Source organism: Giraffa tippelskirchi, chromosome 13 (assembly GCF_054371585.1).
Source record: "Giraffa tippelskirchi isolate mGirTip1 chromosome 13, T2T-mGirTip1v1.2.pri, whole genome shotgun sequence".
Taxonomy (NCBI): domain Eukaryota; kingdom Metazoa; phylum Chordata; class Mammalia; order Artiodactyla; family Giraffidae; genus Giraffa; species Giraffa tippelskirchi.
The window spans coordinates 94,131,577-94,149,410 of NC_137287.1; the positions used below are offsets into that span (position 1 = coordinate 94,131,577).

A 17,834-nucleotide genomic window follows, 5' to 3' on the forward strand; every position below is an offset into this window, starting at 1 on the left:
GGAATATGAATATTGTGGTTTTCTTTATACCTAACAGGTTTATTTAAATAGATAAATATTTCAGTAAATGAAAGTTTAATGGTTCAGTGATAAATAATAGGCTGCGTTCTAGTCAAAAATTAAATTTGGGAACCAAGAAAATGTTCAAAGGAAAAAACTAAATTTAGATCTACCTGTTTTATAAGAAAATATTATTAATGTTTTACTCTGGGAAGAGAAAGATCTTCCTACATTTTATTTGCTTCTACTTGATTTGGCCAAAAAAACCCTCTTTTTGCTCCTGTCTTGGCTTCCTATGGCAGTAGTTGGGCAACTGGCTTTTCCTGGTCACATGACCTGTTAATGCTTTTTGTAACTGGCTGGTTCTAAGTTTGAAAACTCAAGAGCTCTTGGTAACTTTGGTAGTCAGCCAGGATTGGGAAATGGACCAAAGGACCAACTTAATGAAATCTTTCTAGTGCAGAGAATGATTGCAAGATGAATCTTATATTAAACATGAGAGAGTGGGGACGGATAGGCAACCATTTCCCAGGGATAGAGTTTTCTTACTTTAATCTTAATCATCTTGCAGTTTAAATTCTGCTACTTCCAAAACCCTGAGTTACTCCACGTTTCCCCTTACCTCCAGCCCCAGATTTTTATTATGAAAATGTTCAAACAATACAGAAAAAATGAAAGAATAGTACAAGAATATACCCATCACTTAGATTTACCAGTTTTGACTCTTTGCCTGTGTGCCTTGTCTTTTCTTTTCATTCTTTTTTTCTGTTAAACTCTTCAGTTTGCAGAGATCATGACACTGCACTCCTAAATACTGCCTCATGCATCTGCTAAGAAAAAGGATGTTCTACTATGTAACCACCATAATATTATCTCAGCTAAGAAAATTGATAGTAAATTTGAATATGCCCTGGATAATAAATAATAATATTATAGTAATATGTAATATAGTTCCAAGGCATACTCAGATTTTTCTCAGATGTCTCATAGGTGTTTCCTTGGGATTGGTTGGTTGGTTTTGTTTAAATCAAATTAAGGTTAATAAGTTACACTGACTTACTGTTCTTTATTACAAGAGTTCTCCTTCTCTTTTTTCTGTTTTACATGACATTGTCTTCTTTAAACTTAAAATTTTTTAAACTATGGCAGAATATTCATAAAATTTACCATCTAAACTGTTTTAAGCGTACAGTTTAGTGGTGTTAAGTATTTTTACCTTGTTGTGCTACATTCACCAGTATCCAGTATCCATCCACAGAACTCTTCATCTTGCAGAACTGAAACTCTGGTACCTGTCAAACAACAACTCCCCACTCCTTCCCCCCACCTCACACCCTTGTCCCCTAGCGACCACCATTCTACTGTCTGTCTTTGTGAATTTGACTGTTTTAAGTACCTCATAAAAATGGAATCATTACAATATTTGTCCTTTTGGGACTGGCTTATTTCACTTACTGTAAGGTCCTTAAGGCTTATTCATGTTTTATCATGTGTCAGAACTTCTGTCCTTTTTAAGACTGAATGATATTCCATTGTATGTATATACCGTAGTTTATCAGGTGGTGCTAGTGGTAAGAAACCCGCCTGCCTATGCAGGAGACATGAGAGACATGGGTTCAATCCCTGGGTTGGGAAGATCCCCAGAAAAGGGGATGGCAACCCACTCCAGTATTCTTGCCTGGATAATGCCCTGGACAGAGGAGTCTGGCAGGCTACAGTCCATAGGGTTGCACAGAGTCAGACACAACTGAAGTGACTTAGCACACATAGACAGGTGGGTTGCTTTTACCTTTTGACTGTTGCGAATAATGCTGCTGTGATCATAGGTGTATGGCTATCTCTTTGAGTCTTGCTTTTGTTTCTTTGGAGTATATACCCAGAAGTGCAATTGTTGGGTCATGTGGTAATTAATTCTATGTTTAATTTTCTGAGGAACACTGTACTGTTTTCCATAGCAATTATAATATTTTACTTTTCCACTAGTGAAGCACAGTGGAGAAGGAAATGGCAACCCATTCTAGTATTCTTGCCTGGAGAATCCCATGGACAGAGGAGCCTGGCTGGCTACTGTCCATGGGGTCGCAAGAGTTGGACACGAGTTTAGTCACGACAGTGACTAAACCACCATCACCACCACCAATGAAGCACAGAGGTTCTGATTTCTCCTTATCGTTGCTAAACTTTATGTTTTCTGCTTTTTTGATAGTAGCCATGTTAATTTGTGTGGCAGTAATATCTCTTTGTGGGTTTGATTTGCATTTCCCTGATGATTAGTGATGTTGAATATCTTTTTACCTTTTTCATATGTTTATTGGCTATTTAGATATCTAATTTGGAGACATGTCTCTTCATGTTCTTTGCCCATTTTGAGTTATTTGTGGTTGAGTCATAGAAGTTCTTTATGTATTCTGGATATTAGCCTCTTCTTAGATATAATTTGTGAATATTTTCTCCCATTCTGTGGGTTGTCTTTTTACTCTTTTAATTGTGTCCTTTGATAAACATAAGTTTTTAATTTTGATGAAGTCTATATATAGATATATATTTTTTCATTTGTTGTCTGTGTTTATGGTGTCATAACAGGAAATCATTGCCAACTCCAGTGTTATGAAGCTTTTCCTGCATGTTTTCTTCTAAAAAATTTTGTATAGTTTTAGTTTTACTTTTAGGTCTTTATTCTGAGTTAAATTTTGTGTATGGTATAAAGTCAGAGTTCAGATTCTTTTTTTTTTTAATTAATAATTAGCCTATGACTATAAAATTTTCCCAAAATCATTTGTTGAAAAAACTCTCCTTTCTTAATCTTTTTACATTTGTCAAAACTCATTTGACCGTTAGCACATTATATTATTAGCAAAATAAGCCAGTCACAAAAAGGGTTTATTACTGGCTCTCTATTCTATCCCATTGTTGGTTTATTACTGGCTCTCTATTCTATCCCATTGTTCTATATGTCTGTCTTTATGCCAGTACAGACTGTTATGATTATTGTAGCTTTGTAGTTACTTTTGAAGTTAGGAAGTGTGTTCTCTAGCTTATCCTTCTTTTTTGATACTGTTTTGTCTGTCCTGGGTCCCTTGAGATTTCATGCGAATTTTAGATGGATTTTTCTGTTTCTTCAAAAAAAGTTCCTTGGAGAGGAAAGGAAGATTGGAATTGACACATATGCACTACTACATATAAAATAGATAACTAATAAGGGCCTACTGTATAGCACAGGGAACTCTACTCAATACTCTGTAATGGCCTATATGGGAAAAGAATCTAAAAAAGAGTGGATATGTGTATTTCTGTAACAAATTCACTTTGCTGTACATTTGAAACTAACACAACATTGTAAGTCAATTATACCCCAATAAAAATTAAACATATAATATTATATATTATATTAAGTTCCAGTGTGGGAATATGAATGTATTTGTTATTGATGTCTTCTTTAATTTACTTCAGAAATCTACAAGTGATTCAGTTTCTCTGAATCGTTACCAGCATTTGATATCATCACCATTTGTTATTTTAATAGTAGATGTGTTGTAATGTCTCATTGTGGTTTTAATTTGCATTTCTCTAATCAATGAGATCAAATTGCCAACATTCATTGGACCATAGAGGAAGCAAGGGAATTCCAGAAAAACATCTACTTCTGCTTCATTGAGTATGCTAAAGCCTTTGACTGTGTGGATCACAACAAACTGTGGAACATTCTTAAAGGGATATGAATACCATACCACCTTACCTGTCTCCTGAGAAACCTGTTTGCAGGTCAAGAAGCAACAATCAGAACCTAACATGGAACAACTGACTGGTTCAACATTGGGAAAGGAGTACGACAGGCTGTATATTGTCACTCTGTTTATTTAACTTCTGTGCAGAGCACATCATGTGAAATGTTGGACTGGATGAATGAGCTAGAATCAAGATTGCCAGGAGAAATATCAACAACCTCAGATATGCAGATGATACAATTCTAATGGCAGAAACTGAAGAGGAACTAAAGAGCCTCTTGATGAGGGTGAAAGAGGAGAGTGAAAAAGCTGGCTTGAAACTCAACATTTAAAAAACTAAAATCACGGCATCGGGTCCCATCACTTCGTGGCAAATAGGTGAGATCGGGTGTGTTCAGGGTGATATGGCCATAGACTTCATGGCAAATAGAAAGAGAAAAAGTGGAGGCAATAACAGATTTTATTTTCTTGGGCTCCAAAGATCACTTCTGATGGTAACTGCAGCCATGAAATTAAAAGACTCTTGCTGCTTTGGTAGGAAAGTTATGATAAACCTAGACGGCATATTAAAAAGCAGAGGCATCACATTGCCAGCAAAGGTCCGTATAGTCAAAGCTGTGGTTTTTCCAGTAGTCATGTACAGATGTGAGAGTTGGAGCGTGAAGAAGGCTGAGTGCCGAGGAACTGATGTTTTTGAATTGTGGTGCTGGAGAAGACCCTTGGACAGCAAGGAGATCAAACCAGTCAATCCTAAAGGAAATCAACTGTGAATATTCATTAGAAGGACTGATGCCAAAGCTGAAGCTCCAGTATTTTGTCCACCTGATATGAAGAGCCAACTCATTAGAAAAAACCCTGATCCTGGGAAAGACTGAAGGAAAAAGGAGGGGGCAGCAGTGGATGAGATGGTTAGATAGCATCATCAACTCAATGGACATGAATTAGAGCAAACTCTGGGAGATAGTGAAGGACAGGGAAGCCTGACGTGCTGTAGTCCATGGGGTTGCAAATGGTTGGACATGACTTAGCAACTGAACAACAATAACGGATAATGATGCTGAACCTGTTTTCATGTGTTTATGTGACATTTCTCTATCCACTTTGAGAAAATTATCGTTATACCTTTGACGTATTTTCTAATTGGAGTGTTTTCTTTGCTGTTGAGTTTTGAGAGTTTCTTATGTATTCTGCTTTGTCAGATAAATGATTTGCAAATATTTTCTCCCATTTTGTAGCTTGCCTTTTCATTCTCTCAATAGAGTCTTTCACAAAGCAGAAATTTAAAATTTTGGTGAAGTCTAATTTGAAAGTGAAAGTGAAGTTGCTCAGTCGTGTCCGACTCTGTGACCCCATGGACTGTAGTCTATCAGGCTGCTCCGTCCATGGGATTTTCCAGGCAATAATACTGGAGTGGGTTGCCATTTCCTTCTCCAGGGGATCTTCCCGACCCAGGGATCGAACCGGGGTCTCCTTCATTGTAGACAGACGCTTTACCATCTGAGCCACCAGGGAACTCCAAAGTCTAATTTATCTATTTTTAATAGATCATACTTTTGGTATCAAGTCTAAGAATTTCGTTAAATCCTATGTCCTGAATATTTTCTTCTCTTTTCTTTTGAAGATTTTATATTTAAATTTTTTATATTTAAGTTTTACATTTAAAATTTTAAATCCATGATCTCTTTTGAGTTAATTTTTGTGCCAGTTATAAGGTTTAGGTTAAGGTTCATGTTTTTATCTATGGATATCCAGTTGTTCCAACACCATTTATTGAAGAGACTATTTTTCCTCTCTTGGGTTGCTTTCCATACTTTGTCAAATATTACTTGGCTATATTTTTGTGGGTCTATTTCTAATTGTTCTGTTCCATTCCATTGACCTAAGTATCTGTCTCTTAGCCAGAACCACAGTGTTGATTACTTTAGCTATATAATAAGTCTTGATATCAGAGTGATTCCTCCCACTTTATTCATTTTCTAAAAAGTTTTCGCTATCCTTGAATGTTCCTTTGCCTTCCCCTATAAGTTTTAGAGTGATCTTGTCTATGTCTATAAAAAATTCTTGCTAGGATTTTAATAGGAATTGTGTTAAACGTATAAATCAATTTGAGAAGAATTGACATCTATATTATGCAGAGTCTTCCAGTCCATAAATATAGTATGTATCTCCACTTACTTAGATCTTATTCAGTTTCCTTTATCAGTGTTTTGTATTTTTTAGCATGTAAGTCCTGTTCATGTTTTGTTAGATTTATATTTAAATGATACTGTATTTTTAATTTTGGTTCCTGTGTTCATGTATACAGTTGGTTTTTATATGTTGATGTTATGACTTTGTTGAACACACTTATTCTAAGATTTTTTTGTAGATTCTGTGAGATTCCCTATATAGGCCATTGTGTCATCGCTGCAAATAATTTGATATCTTCCTTTTCTATCTGTATACCTTTTATTTCCTTTTTTTGCCTTATTGCATTGGCTTGAACTTCCAGTATTATGTTGAATAGGTTAATGAGAGCATACATGTTTTTCTTGTTCCTCATTTATTTTTTTTTTTACCATTAAGTATATCCCAGAATTTGCTTTGGAGGGGTTTTTTTTTTGGTATTGAAACCAAAATTGATTTTCTTTATCAAGTTGAGGAAACTCATCTATTTGTGGTTTTCTAAGTTTTTTTTTTATTATGAATTGGTGTTAAATTGTCACAAGATTTTTCTACATCAATTCTGTGGTTGTATGATTTTTTTTTTTCTTCTTTAGCCTGTTAGATTAGGGGTTATATTGACTGATTTCCAGCCTTTCATCCCTCTTGGCCATAGTGTGTGATTCTTTTTATATGTTGTTGAATTATATTTACTAATATTTTATTGAGGATTTCTACATCTATATTCATGATAGATATTTATTTGTATGTTTCTATAGTTTTGATGCTGTCTCTGTCTGGTTTTGGTATTAGTTAGAAGATGGTGAACATCTTGAGGGAAGATAGTGATAAGGACCACTAAGTCTTGGACTTGGTATGTGGGAACATCAGAAAGACCAGGGGAAAAGGGAATTCAAGAAAGGGAAATACTGTTGCTTGGGTGAGTATAGGACAAGTGTACCAGAACAGAGGAATGAGGATAAAGTCTGATTGTTATGGATGGAACAGTTACTGTAGTTGGTTTATGGAGAATCTTAGATAATTATGATGTGGTAGGGCTTCTAGGTAGCAAAGAGGAACTAAAGAGCCTCTTGATGGGGTGAAGGAGGAGAGTGAAAGAGCCGGCTTAAAACTAAATATTAAAAAAAACTAAGATTACGGCACCTGGCCCCATTACTTCATGGCAAATAGAAGGGGAAAAGAGGTAGTAGTGACAGATTTCTTCTTGGGCTCTAAAATCTTTGCGGATGGTGACTACAGCCATGAAATCAGAACATGATTGCTTCTTGGCAGGAAAGCTGTGACAAACCTAGACAGTATGTTGAAAAGCAGAGACATTACTCTGCTGACAAAGGTCTGTATAGTCAAGGTTATGGTCTTCACAATGGTCATGTACAGTTGTGAGAGCTGGATTGTAAAGAAGGGAGAGCACCAAGGAATTGATGCCTTCGAACTGGTGGTGCTGGAGAAGATTCCTGAGAGTCCCTTGGACAGCAAGGAGATCAAACCAGTCAATCTTAAGGGAAGTCAACCCTGAATACTCATTGGAAGGACTGATGCTGAAGCTCCAGTATTTTAGTCACCTGATGTGAACAGCTGACTCATTGGAAAAGTCTCTGATGCTGGAAAATATTGAGGGCAGAAGGAGAGGAGGGCGTCAGAGGATGAGATGGCTGGATGACATCACCGATGCAATGAACATGAACTTGGGCAAACTTCAGAAGATGGTGAGGGACAGGGAGGCCTGGTGTGCTGCGTCCATGGGTTGCAAAGAGTCAGACACGACTGGGTGACTGAACAACAACAAGGATTGGGAATATATTGACTGTAGGGGGGAAAATTAATATAAGAGCCTTAAGGGATGAATAGTGGAGACAGTTCTTGGACCAGAAGGTGATGTGGACACACCCTATGGAAGGATCAGTCTCAAGCAGGAAAGTGAACCACTCTTGGAATCTGGGAGGGAGAAGGGATTGATATGGAAAGAATGGGGTCCTCAGAAGTGATATTAATGTCTGGGGGTACCTCTCCTTATGCTTTGTTTGGAAGGAAGGACATGTCTCTAAAATCAGTGGAATCAGAGATCTGCACAGAAATGGGAGCAATACTGTGTGGAAAGAGCAAATTAGCCAAGATGGCGTTGGTCAGGCTCTCTAACCCCCCACCTTTTGTAAATATATGGTTATATAACAGCTGAGATGACTTGTAGCACTGTGCACGCACATCACAATGTACCCGCTTAGTCACGGGCCACTTTTGTTTTGTAAACCTGTATAATTTCCACCTGAAAAGCCCTTGAGGCTGTGTTATGACTGCATCCACTGGGTCAACCAAGAGAGAATACAGCATGGCTGCCCTACAAGTACTATGCCAGCCCAGGGAGAATTAAACATGCCTGCAGTTCCTACAGCTCCTTAAGTCTTCTTCCAGCTTGCCCATTCACCCCTTGCCTACCCTGGGTTCAGTGAGCAGTGTGAACAGCAAGACAATTTGCGTAGTCGGCAGGATGATACAGCAAGAAGTACCATGTGCTGACACACTTATGGGGGTAGTTGTGATGATACTGGTCCTTAGTTTGATTTTTATCTGTTTGTTTTTTGTTTTTAACAGATCAATAAGGACCACAGTTAGGACAAATTAGTGTAGAAACTCTTCTTTGATAATCTTCAAAATGAAGAAGACATTGGAGGTTCTTCTGGTCAGCTGCTGGGTTCTAGTCTGTCTAGCATTGATTATGAGAGGGCCTTTGGTTCCATCCTTTGTTGAATGAGAGAGCCACTGACCATACAGTTTATAATCGGCAGTTCAGGCTTAGTCTTCAGATGAATTCTGCATAATCTCTTCCAAAAAATATTAGAAAAAAGAATACATAATTTCTTTTTATGATTCTGACATCAAAGTCAGACAGGGACCAGTTTCCATCACTTGCTGTCATTTTCTTCCTCATGCCTTCATGTGCTGGCACTCAGGAAGCTGATTTCTGTTCTTATTGCAGCTGCAGTCGACTCCGCCAGGTTCAGAGCATCTTGACCCAGAGCAGCAAGTCTCAACCCGACGGGATCCTCTGCATCCTAGGTCAGTGTTTTTAACAAGCTGGGGCTCAGGGCTGGGGCAACTTGCTTCTCTTTACAGGAAGATATTAATAATAGTGTCATCACTATGAGACAAGCTGTGAGTTAGTATTCTTCTCCCAGCTCTTGTTCCCCTGAAATCTGTTGCTGTTTTAATTAAGTCCACTGATATATCAGTGAAATGAGCCTGTACCACAGAGTAGGCACTTTGTATGTGTTATTGCTCCTCACAGTGACCCTTGTAAGGAGAGGAAACTGAGGCTCTGGGAGATGAAACAGACTTGCCTAGGGCCATAGAGTGACAGAGTTGGGCATTTATTCTTTAACACTTTCTTTTATTAAGAAAAAGAAATTAAGACAGTACACAGTAATGAAGTTTTCTAATCATCCCAGATACCAGTTCCACTCCCCAAGAGATAACATCAACTGTATTTTCTTTTTAACACAAAAGGGAACATTTTATATATATTGTTGTTAACCTAACTGAAAAATTTTCACTTGGTAAGTGTATCTTGGAGATTTTTCTGTGTCAGATCAATCTCCTTCTTTATCTCATTTTCATTTACATTCACAGTATTGAGTCATAAAGCTTGCTTAGGTCAGCTCGTTAGTCTGTTAGCCTTCTAATTTCCTTCCTACCAGAAGTGAACTGCTTTCTTGTTTGTCCTTCCTCAGATATTCTATGCATAATTTTATTTTTTCACTTACTAGAACTTGCATTTAAACTTATGAGAGTCAGTGTGCAGAGTGGTTAAAAATATACACTCTGGACCCAAGCAGGTTTTGGGTTTGAATTTTGACTCCATCACTCACTTAGTCAAGAGACATAGTTTATAGTGGGCCTAGAATTCCAGTCATTGGTTTCAAATGCTGAAACAACAATCACTGGATTCTCTTTCCAGCTGCAGCTAATAAAGGTGGGGGCTCTCTTTGCCATGAATTTACTTTTGAATAAAACCACCTACTTGTTACTGTACTTATGCTGTTGTTTCTGTTAGTTAAGGTTCAACCTATTGAAAATAGGCGGTGTGAAATTGATCACATGGGCAACTTGAATATAGAATACTAAAGCACTGAGAAAAGGGTCAACTTATAAGGATACCATGAGACCAGATACATACATACATACATACATACATACATACATACATATATATATATATATGCTGCTGCTGCTGCTAAGTCGCTTCAGTCGTGTCCGACTCTTTGCGACCCTATAGACGGCAGCCCACCAGGCTCCGCCGTCCCTAGGATTCTCCAGGCAAGAATACTGGAGTGGGTTGCCATTTGCTTCTCCAGTGCATGAAAGGGAAAAGTAAAAGTGAAGTCGCTCAGTCATGTCTGACTCTTAGCGACCCCATGGACTGTAGCCTACCAGGCTCCTCCATCCATGGGATTTTCCAGGCAAGAGTACTGGAGTGGGGTGCCATTGCCTTCTCCGATATATATATATAAAATGAAAACACAAATATTGCATAAATTGATGTTTGAAGGTGGGTGTGTGAAGTTTAAGGTAAAAAGTTAATAAACCTCTAGGACAAAGAGCTGTATGTGAACGTGAAGCCAGAAGTCAGTGAGGCACTTGTGTTTTTAAACAACTTCAGGAGTTGAGTGAATTCTACTTTTTGGGGTAATTAGAGTTATCATAGCATCTCGTGGTCAGTTGGTTGGTTTAATTTAGCCTTCTAACCCCTGCAGTATCCTTCCTAGCAACTCTAATTAACTCCCTCCACTTTGGCATTTGCCATTTAGTTCTTATGATAGAGGAAATGTTTTCACTGATTTTCTGCTAACCTTTTGTAAAAAAACAGTTTTATGGTGGTATTAATGCATGTATAGTAAACTGCACATATTTAAAGTGTACAGTGTTGTAAGTTTTGACATATGTATGTTGTTGCTGTTTAGTCACTAAGTCATTTCCAACTCTTTGTGACTCCGTGAACTGCAGCTGGCTAGGCCTCTCTGTCCTTCACTATCTCCCAGAGTTTGCTGAAATTCATAGCCATTGAGTCAGTGTGATGCTATCCAACCATCTCATCCTGTCACCCATGTTGCCTGCCTTCAATCTTTCCCAGCATTAGGGTCTTTTCCAATGAGTCGGCTCTTCGCATCAAGTGGCCCAAGTAGTGGAACTTCAGCTTCAGCATTAGTCCTTCTAATGAATATTCATGGTTAATTTCCTTTACAATTTACTGGCTTGATCTTCTTGCAATCCAGGGGACTCTCAAGAGTCTTCTTCAGCACAACAATTCAAAAGCATCAATTCTTTGGTGTTCAGCCTTCTTTATGGTCCAATTCTCACATCCCTTACATGACTATTGGAAAAACAGTAGCCTTGACTATTCAGACCTTTGTTGACAAAGTGATGTCTCTGCTTTTTAATACACTGTCTGTCTATGCCATAGCTTTTCTTCCAAGGAGCAAGCCTCTTTTAATTTCATAGCTAGAATCGCTGTCCACAGTGATTTTGGACCCCAAGAAAATAAAATTTGTCACTGTTGCCACTTTTCCTCCTTCTATTTGCCACAAAGTGATGGGACTGGATCCCATGATCTTAGTTTTTTGAATGTTGAGTTTCAAGTCAGCTTCTTCACTCTCCCCTTTCACCCTCATCAAGAGGCTCCTCTTTGCTTTCTGCCATTAGAGTTGTATCATCTGCATATCTGAGGTTGTTGATATTTCTCCCAGCAATCTTGTTTATTTATTTACTTATTTATTTTAATTGGAGGATAATTACAATATTGTGACTTTTGCCATTCAACATGAATCGGCCATAGACATACATGTGTCCCCCCATCCTGAACACCCCCCCACCTCCCTCCCCACCATCTTCCTCCCCATCCCCTCCCTTCAGGTTGTCACAGAGCACCAGCCCTGGGTGCCCTGCTTCATGCATGGAACTTGCAGTGGTCATCCATTCTACATATGGTAATGTACGTGTTTCAGTGCTATCCTCTCAAATCATCCCATCCTCTCCTTCCACTGAGTCTAGAAGTCTGTTCTTTACATCTGTGTCTCCTTTGCTGCCCTATATGAATCAGTCTTTATTCTAGCTTGTGATTCATCCAGTCTGGCATTTCACATGATGTACTCCACATATACATTAAATAAGCCAAGTGACAATATACAGCCTTTTCGTACTCCTTTGCCAATTTTGAACCAGTCCATTGTTCCATGTCCAGTTCTAACTGTTGCTTCTTGAGCTGTATGCAGATTTCTCAGGAGACAGATAAGGTGGTCTGGTATTTCCCATCTCTTTAAGAATTTTCCACAGTTTGTTGTGATCTGCATAGTCAAAGGCTTTAGCATACTCAACGAAGCAGAAGTAGATGTTTTTCTGGAATTCCCTTGCTTTCTCTGTGATCCAACAAATGTTGGCAATTTGATCTCTGGTTCTTCTGCCTTTTCTAAATTCAGCGTGTACATCTGAAAGTTCTCTTCACATACTGCTGACGCCTAGCTTGAAGGATTTTGAGCATTACCTTGATAGCATGGGAAATGAATGCAATTGTATGGTAGTTTGAACATTCTTTGGCATTGCCCTTTGGCATTGGAATGAAAACTGACCTTTTCCGATCATGTGGCCATGGCTAAGTTTTCCAAATTTGTTGGCTTATCGAGTGCAGCACTTTAACAGCATCATCTTTTAGGATTTGCTATAGCTCAGCTGGAATTCCATCACCTCTATTGGCTTTGTCTGTAGTAATGTTTCCCAAGGCCCACTTGGGGATGGTCTTAATCCCTGACTCCTGTACAATGTCACAAACCTCTGTCCATAGTTCTTCAGGCACTCTGTCAGATCTAATCCCTTGAATCTATTTGTCACTTCCACTATACAATCATAAGGGATTTGATTTAGGTCATACCTGAATGGTCTAATGGTTTTCCCTATTTCTTCACTTTAAATCTGAATTTGGCAATAAGGAGTTCATGATCTGATTCAGCTCCCAGTCTTGTTTTTGCTGACTATATAGAGCTTCTTCATCTTTGGCTGCAAATAATACAATCAGTCTGATTTTGGTATTGACCATCCCCAAGAAAAAGAAATGCAGAAAGGCAAAATGGTTGTCTGAGGAGGCCTTACAAATAGCTGAGAAAAGAAGAGAAGCGAAAAGCAAAGGAGAAAAGGAAAGAAATACCCATTTGAATACAGAGTTCCAAAGAATAGCAAAGAGAGATAAGAAAGTCTTCCTCAGTGATCAGTGCAAAGAAATAGAAGAACACAATAGAATGGGAAAGACTAGAGATCTCTTCAAGAAAATTAAGAGATACCAAGGGAACATTTCATGCAAAGATGGGCTCAATAAAGGACAGAAATGGTATGAACCTAACAGAAGCAGAAGATATTAAGAAGAGGTGGCAAGAATATACAGAAGAAGTACACAAAAAAGATCTTCATGACCCAGATAACCATGATGGTGTGATCACTCCCCAAGAGCCAGACATCCTGGAATGTGAAGTCAAGTGGGCTCCGTGCATCTATAACTGTGTGACTGGATTTGTTGTCTAACACTCGGAAAAAAGTTGTCCGAGGAGACACGTGCTGACAAAGCCAGAGATTTATTGGAAGAAGGCACTGGGCGGAGAGCAGCAGGGTAAGGGAACCCAGGAGAACTGCTCTGCCACATGGCTCGAAGTCTCCGGTTTTATGGTGATGGGATTAGTTTCTGGATTGTCTTTGGCCAGTCATTCTGACTCAGAGTCCTTCCTGGTGGCGCATGTATCGCTCAGCCAAGATGTATGCTAGCAAGAGGGATTCTGGGAAGTGGATGGACATGTGGTGTCTCCTTTTGAACTTTCCTGAACTCTTCCGGTTGGTGGTGGCTTATTAGTTCCCTATTCCTTACCAGGACCTCCTGTCCTAAAACAGCTTATGCGAATGGTTACTAGAGAGCCTGGCCAGGGTGGGCGGTTTCAGTCAGTGTGGTTCCCCTAACACCATCACTTCATGGCAGATAGATGGGGAAACAATGGAAACAGTGAGAGACTTTATTTTTGGGGGCTCCAAAATCACTGCAGATGGTCACTACAGCCGTGAAATTAAAAGATGCTTGCTCCTTGGCGTAATGTGACTTTTAATTTCGCTGATTGTTCTGTTTTTGCTGTTTGCTCCGTGCATCTGTAACTGTGTGACTGGATTTGTTTCTAGTCTCATGAAGGCTTTTAAGTTACAAATTGTTGTTGAAATTCTGGGGACTGTGGCAGCTCCCTCCAACTATTACTTGGGGCCCCTAAATCAGAGACCCTCAGTATGAGGGTTAGGAGCATATGTTACCTCGCCAATTTAGGGACAACGCCCATTATCAGCTCGGAAGCAGTTACTGACCAAGAACAACACCCCTTTCCCTAGGCAACATAATTCTCCTAAAAGTAAAGGGGGGAATGAGAGGGTAACAGGCAGGAAGGTTAGGGGTCTCCAAAGGGAGGAAATTGGCTGCAAGTGTCAGACGTTTTTTTCTCTCTCTCTTAAGTGGCAGGAGGAAACAAACTACAAGTGTCCGATTTTTTTCCCTTCTCTATGCAAATTTAAAAGGAGGTTTCTCTTAAAATTCTGTGTTGCCATGATGACACCTGGTTCCACCTCAACTTAACTTTTCTCAAACCTTGAGCTAACTGATGTGTTTTTCTTATGGAAATGTTTTTCTTGAGCTATGTTAATGAACTGTGTATTTACGCTAGACTCTGTCTTCCTTGAAGTTGATTCTGCTTAAGACTCGAAACAAACCACTATGTTCTACTCATACACTGTTCTCCTAATCTGTGTTAATGAAACTGTATATTCACTTGGAAACCTGCCTTTCTTCAAGATCCATGGCAGCTGTTTCATGGCCGGGATGACTCACCTTGCGCCAGTCTTATCTCAGAATCCATGCTGTGGGTGAGGGGCCTGGTGCCGTGCTCTGAGTTTTGAGACATTCCCTTTCTCTAATCAGCAGCCTGCTGGCAGCCCTGTAACATCCACCTAAAGACTGGCAGGGGGGCACTCTTTCTGCCCACTTCTGATGTCTGTGTCAGAAGCTTTCTCTCTTTTATACTTTATTAAAACTTTATTACACACACACACAAAGACACTTGCTCCTTGGAAGAAAAGCTGTGACCAACCATACTGAAAAGCAGAGACATTACTTTGCCAAAAATGGTCCGTCTAGTCAAAGCTATAGTTTTTCCAGTAGTCATGTATGGATGTGAGAGTTGGGCTATACAGAAATTGAGCACCAAAGAGTTGATGCTTTTGAACTGTGGTGTTGGAGAAGACTCTTGAGAGTCAGTTGGACTGCAAGGAGAGCCAACCAGTCCATCCTAATGGAAATCAATCCTGAATATTCATCGAAAGAACTGATGCTGAAGCTGAAACTCCCAATACTTTGGCCACCTGATGTGAAGAACTGACTCAGATGTGAAGCTCTGAGAGTTGGTGACGGACAGGGAAACCTGGCGTGCTGCAGTCCATGGGGTCGCAGAGTTGGACATGAATGAGTGGCTGAACAGAACTGAAGGCCCACTTGATTTCACATTTCAGAATGTCTGACCCTAGGTGACTGGCCACACCACCATGGTTATCCAGGTTATTAAGATCTTTTTTGTGTAGTTCTTCTTTGTATTCTTGCTACCTCTTTTTAATTTCTTCTGCTTCTGTTAGCTTTTTAGTGTTTCTGTCTCTTACCACGCCCATCCTCTCATGAAATGTTACCTTGATATCTCGTTTTCTTGAATTGATCTCTAATCTTTCCCTATCTAGATTTCCTCAGTTTCTTTGCATTGTTCACTTAAGAAGGCTTTCTTATCTCTCCTTGCTATTCTTGGAACTCTGTATTCAGCTGGGTGTATCTTTCTCTTTCTCCCTTGCCTTTCGCTTCTCTTCTTTTTCTCTGCTTTTTGTAAAGCCTCCTCAGAGGACCACTTTGCCTTCTTGCATTTCCTTTCCTTTGGGATGTTTTTGGTCACTGCCTCGTGTACAGTGTTACAAACCTCATTTATAGTTACTAAGGTACCGTGTCTGTCAGATTCTATAATAATATATAAGGAATAGATTATATAATATATAATATAATATATAAGGAATAGATTCCCTTGAGTCTATTTCATCACCTCCACTGCATGATCATAAAGGATTTGATTTAGGTCCTACCTGAATGATCTAGTGGTTTTCCCTACTTTTCTTCAGTTTAAGCTGAACTTTGCAATAAAGAGTTCATGATCTGAGCCATAGTCAGGTCCAGGTCTTATTTTTGCTGACTGTATAGGGCTTCTCCATCTTCAGGTGCAAAGAAAATAATCGGTCTGATTTCAGTGTTGACCATCTGGTGTTCTCCATGTATAGAGTTGTCTCCTGTGTCATTGGCAGAGGGTGTTTGCTATGACGTGTTCTCTTGACAAAACTGTTAGCCTTTTCCGTGCTTCATTTTGTATCCCAAGGCCAAGCTTGCAGGTTACTCCAGGTATCTCTTGATTTCCTACTTTTGCATTCCAATCCTGTGATGAAAAGTATATCTTATTTTTGATGTTAGTTTGTATAAGGTTTTATGGATCTCAGAGAACTGTTCTACTTCAGCTTCTTTGGCTTTAGTAGTTGGGACATAGACTTGGATTACTGTGATCTTTAATGGTCTGCCTTGAAAACAAACTTAGATCATTCTTTTGTTTTTGAGATGGCACCTAATTACTGCATTTTGGACTCTTTTGTTGACTATAAGGGCTACTCCATTTCTTCTAAGAGATGCTTTCCTACAGTAATAGATACAGTGGTCATCTGAATTAAATTCACCCATTCCTGTCCATTTTAGTTCAGTGATTCCCAGGATGCCATTGTTCATTCTTGCCATCTTACTTGACCATGTTCAATTTATCTTGGTTGATAGACCTAACGTTCCAGGTTCCTATGCAGTATATTTCTTTACAGCATTGAATTTTACTTCCGTTAAGAGGTGACATATGTGTATACATGTGAGAGTACCACCACAGTCAAGATGATGTACATAGCCATTATCTCTAGGTTTCCTTGTGTCCTTTTGTAGGGTCTCCATTCTGTCTCTTCTCCACTCTTAGGCAACTACTAATATGCTTCCTGTCATTGTACGTTAGTTTGCATTTCCCAGAGTTTTATATAAATCGAATTATACAGTATATATTTTTTCATCTGACTTCTTTCACTTAGGATAATTATTTTGAGATTCATCCATACAGTAGCATCTATCAAGAGTATGTCTCTTTTTATTGGTAATTACTATTTTATTGTATGTACATACCAGTTAGGACCTATTACAAATAAAACTACTGTAAACATTTGCATACAGAGTGGTTCTACTGTATTATATTTTTACCAGCAGTTCTTGAGAGTTCCATTAAAAAAAATATTTTAGCCCAATTTTAGATTTTTTAATAATTTTTAGATTTACAGAAAAATTGCAAAGATGGTACAGCGTTCCCATGTACCCTTCATCCAGTTTCCCCTGTTGTGTGTCCATGCTACATCGATTCAGTTGTGTCCAACTCTGTGCCCCTATGCACTGTAGCCCATCAGGTTTCTCTGTCCATGGGATTCTCCAGGTAGGCATACTGGAGTGGGTTGTCATGCCCTCCTCCAGGGGATCTTCCCAACCCAGGGATCAAACCCAGGTCTCCCGCATTGCAGGTGGATTCTTTACCAACTGAGCCAGCAGAGAAGCCCGATTAATGAGTATTAATATATTATCTGAAGTCCACACTTGCCTCATATTTCCTTAGTTTTTACCTAATGTCCTTTTTCTGTTCCAGGATCTCATGTGAAATTTAGTTGTCTTCTTAGGCTTCTTTTGACCATAACAGTTTCTCAGACTTTCCTTGTTTTTGATAACCTTAATGACAGTATTGAGGAGTACTAATGAAGTACTAATACTGGAAAAATCCCTCTATTAGG

At 39.0% G+C, this 17,834-nt stretch overlaps 1 protein-coding gene across 9 annotated transcripts in view; it reads left to right on the top strand.

The window, feature by feature from the left end:
• DNAAF9 (dynein axonemal assembly factor 9) overlaps nucleotides 1-17,834 on the top strand; it is a 171,677-nt gene that overhangs the window by 10,694 nt on the left and 143,149 nt on the right. For 4 of the 9 annotated variants that reach the window (XM_081558875.1, XM_081558876.1, XM_081558883.1 and 1 more), the window contains exon 2: nucleotides 8,863-8,942. In XM_081558875.1, the coding sequence (XP_081415001.1) occupies nucleotides 8,863-8,942 (80 nt within the window). Of the gene's footprint in view, nucleotides 1-8,181; nucleotides 8,416-8,862; nucleotides 8,943-17,834 lie in introns of those variants that run through there. The other 5 variants (XM_081558878.1, XM_081558880.1, XM_081558877.1 and 2 more) reach the window with 3 other exon arrangements.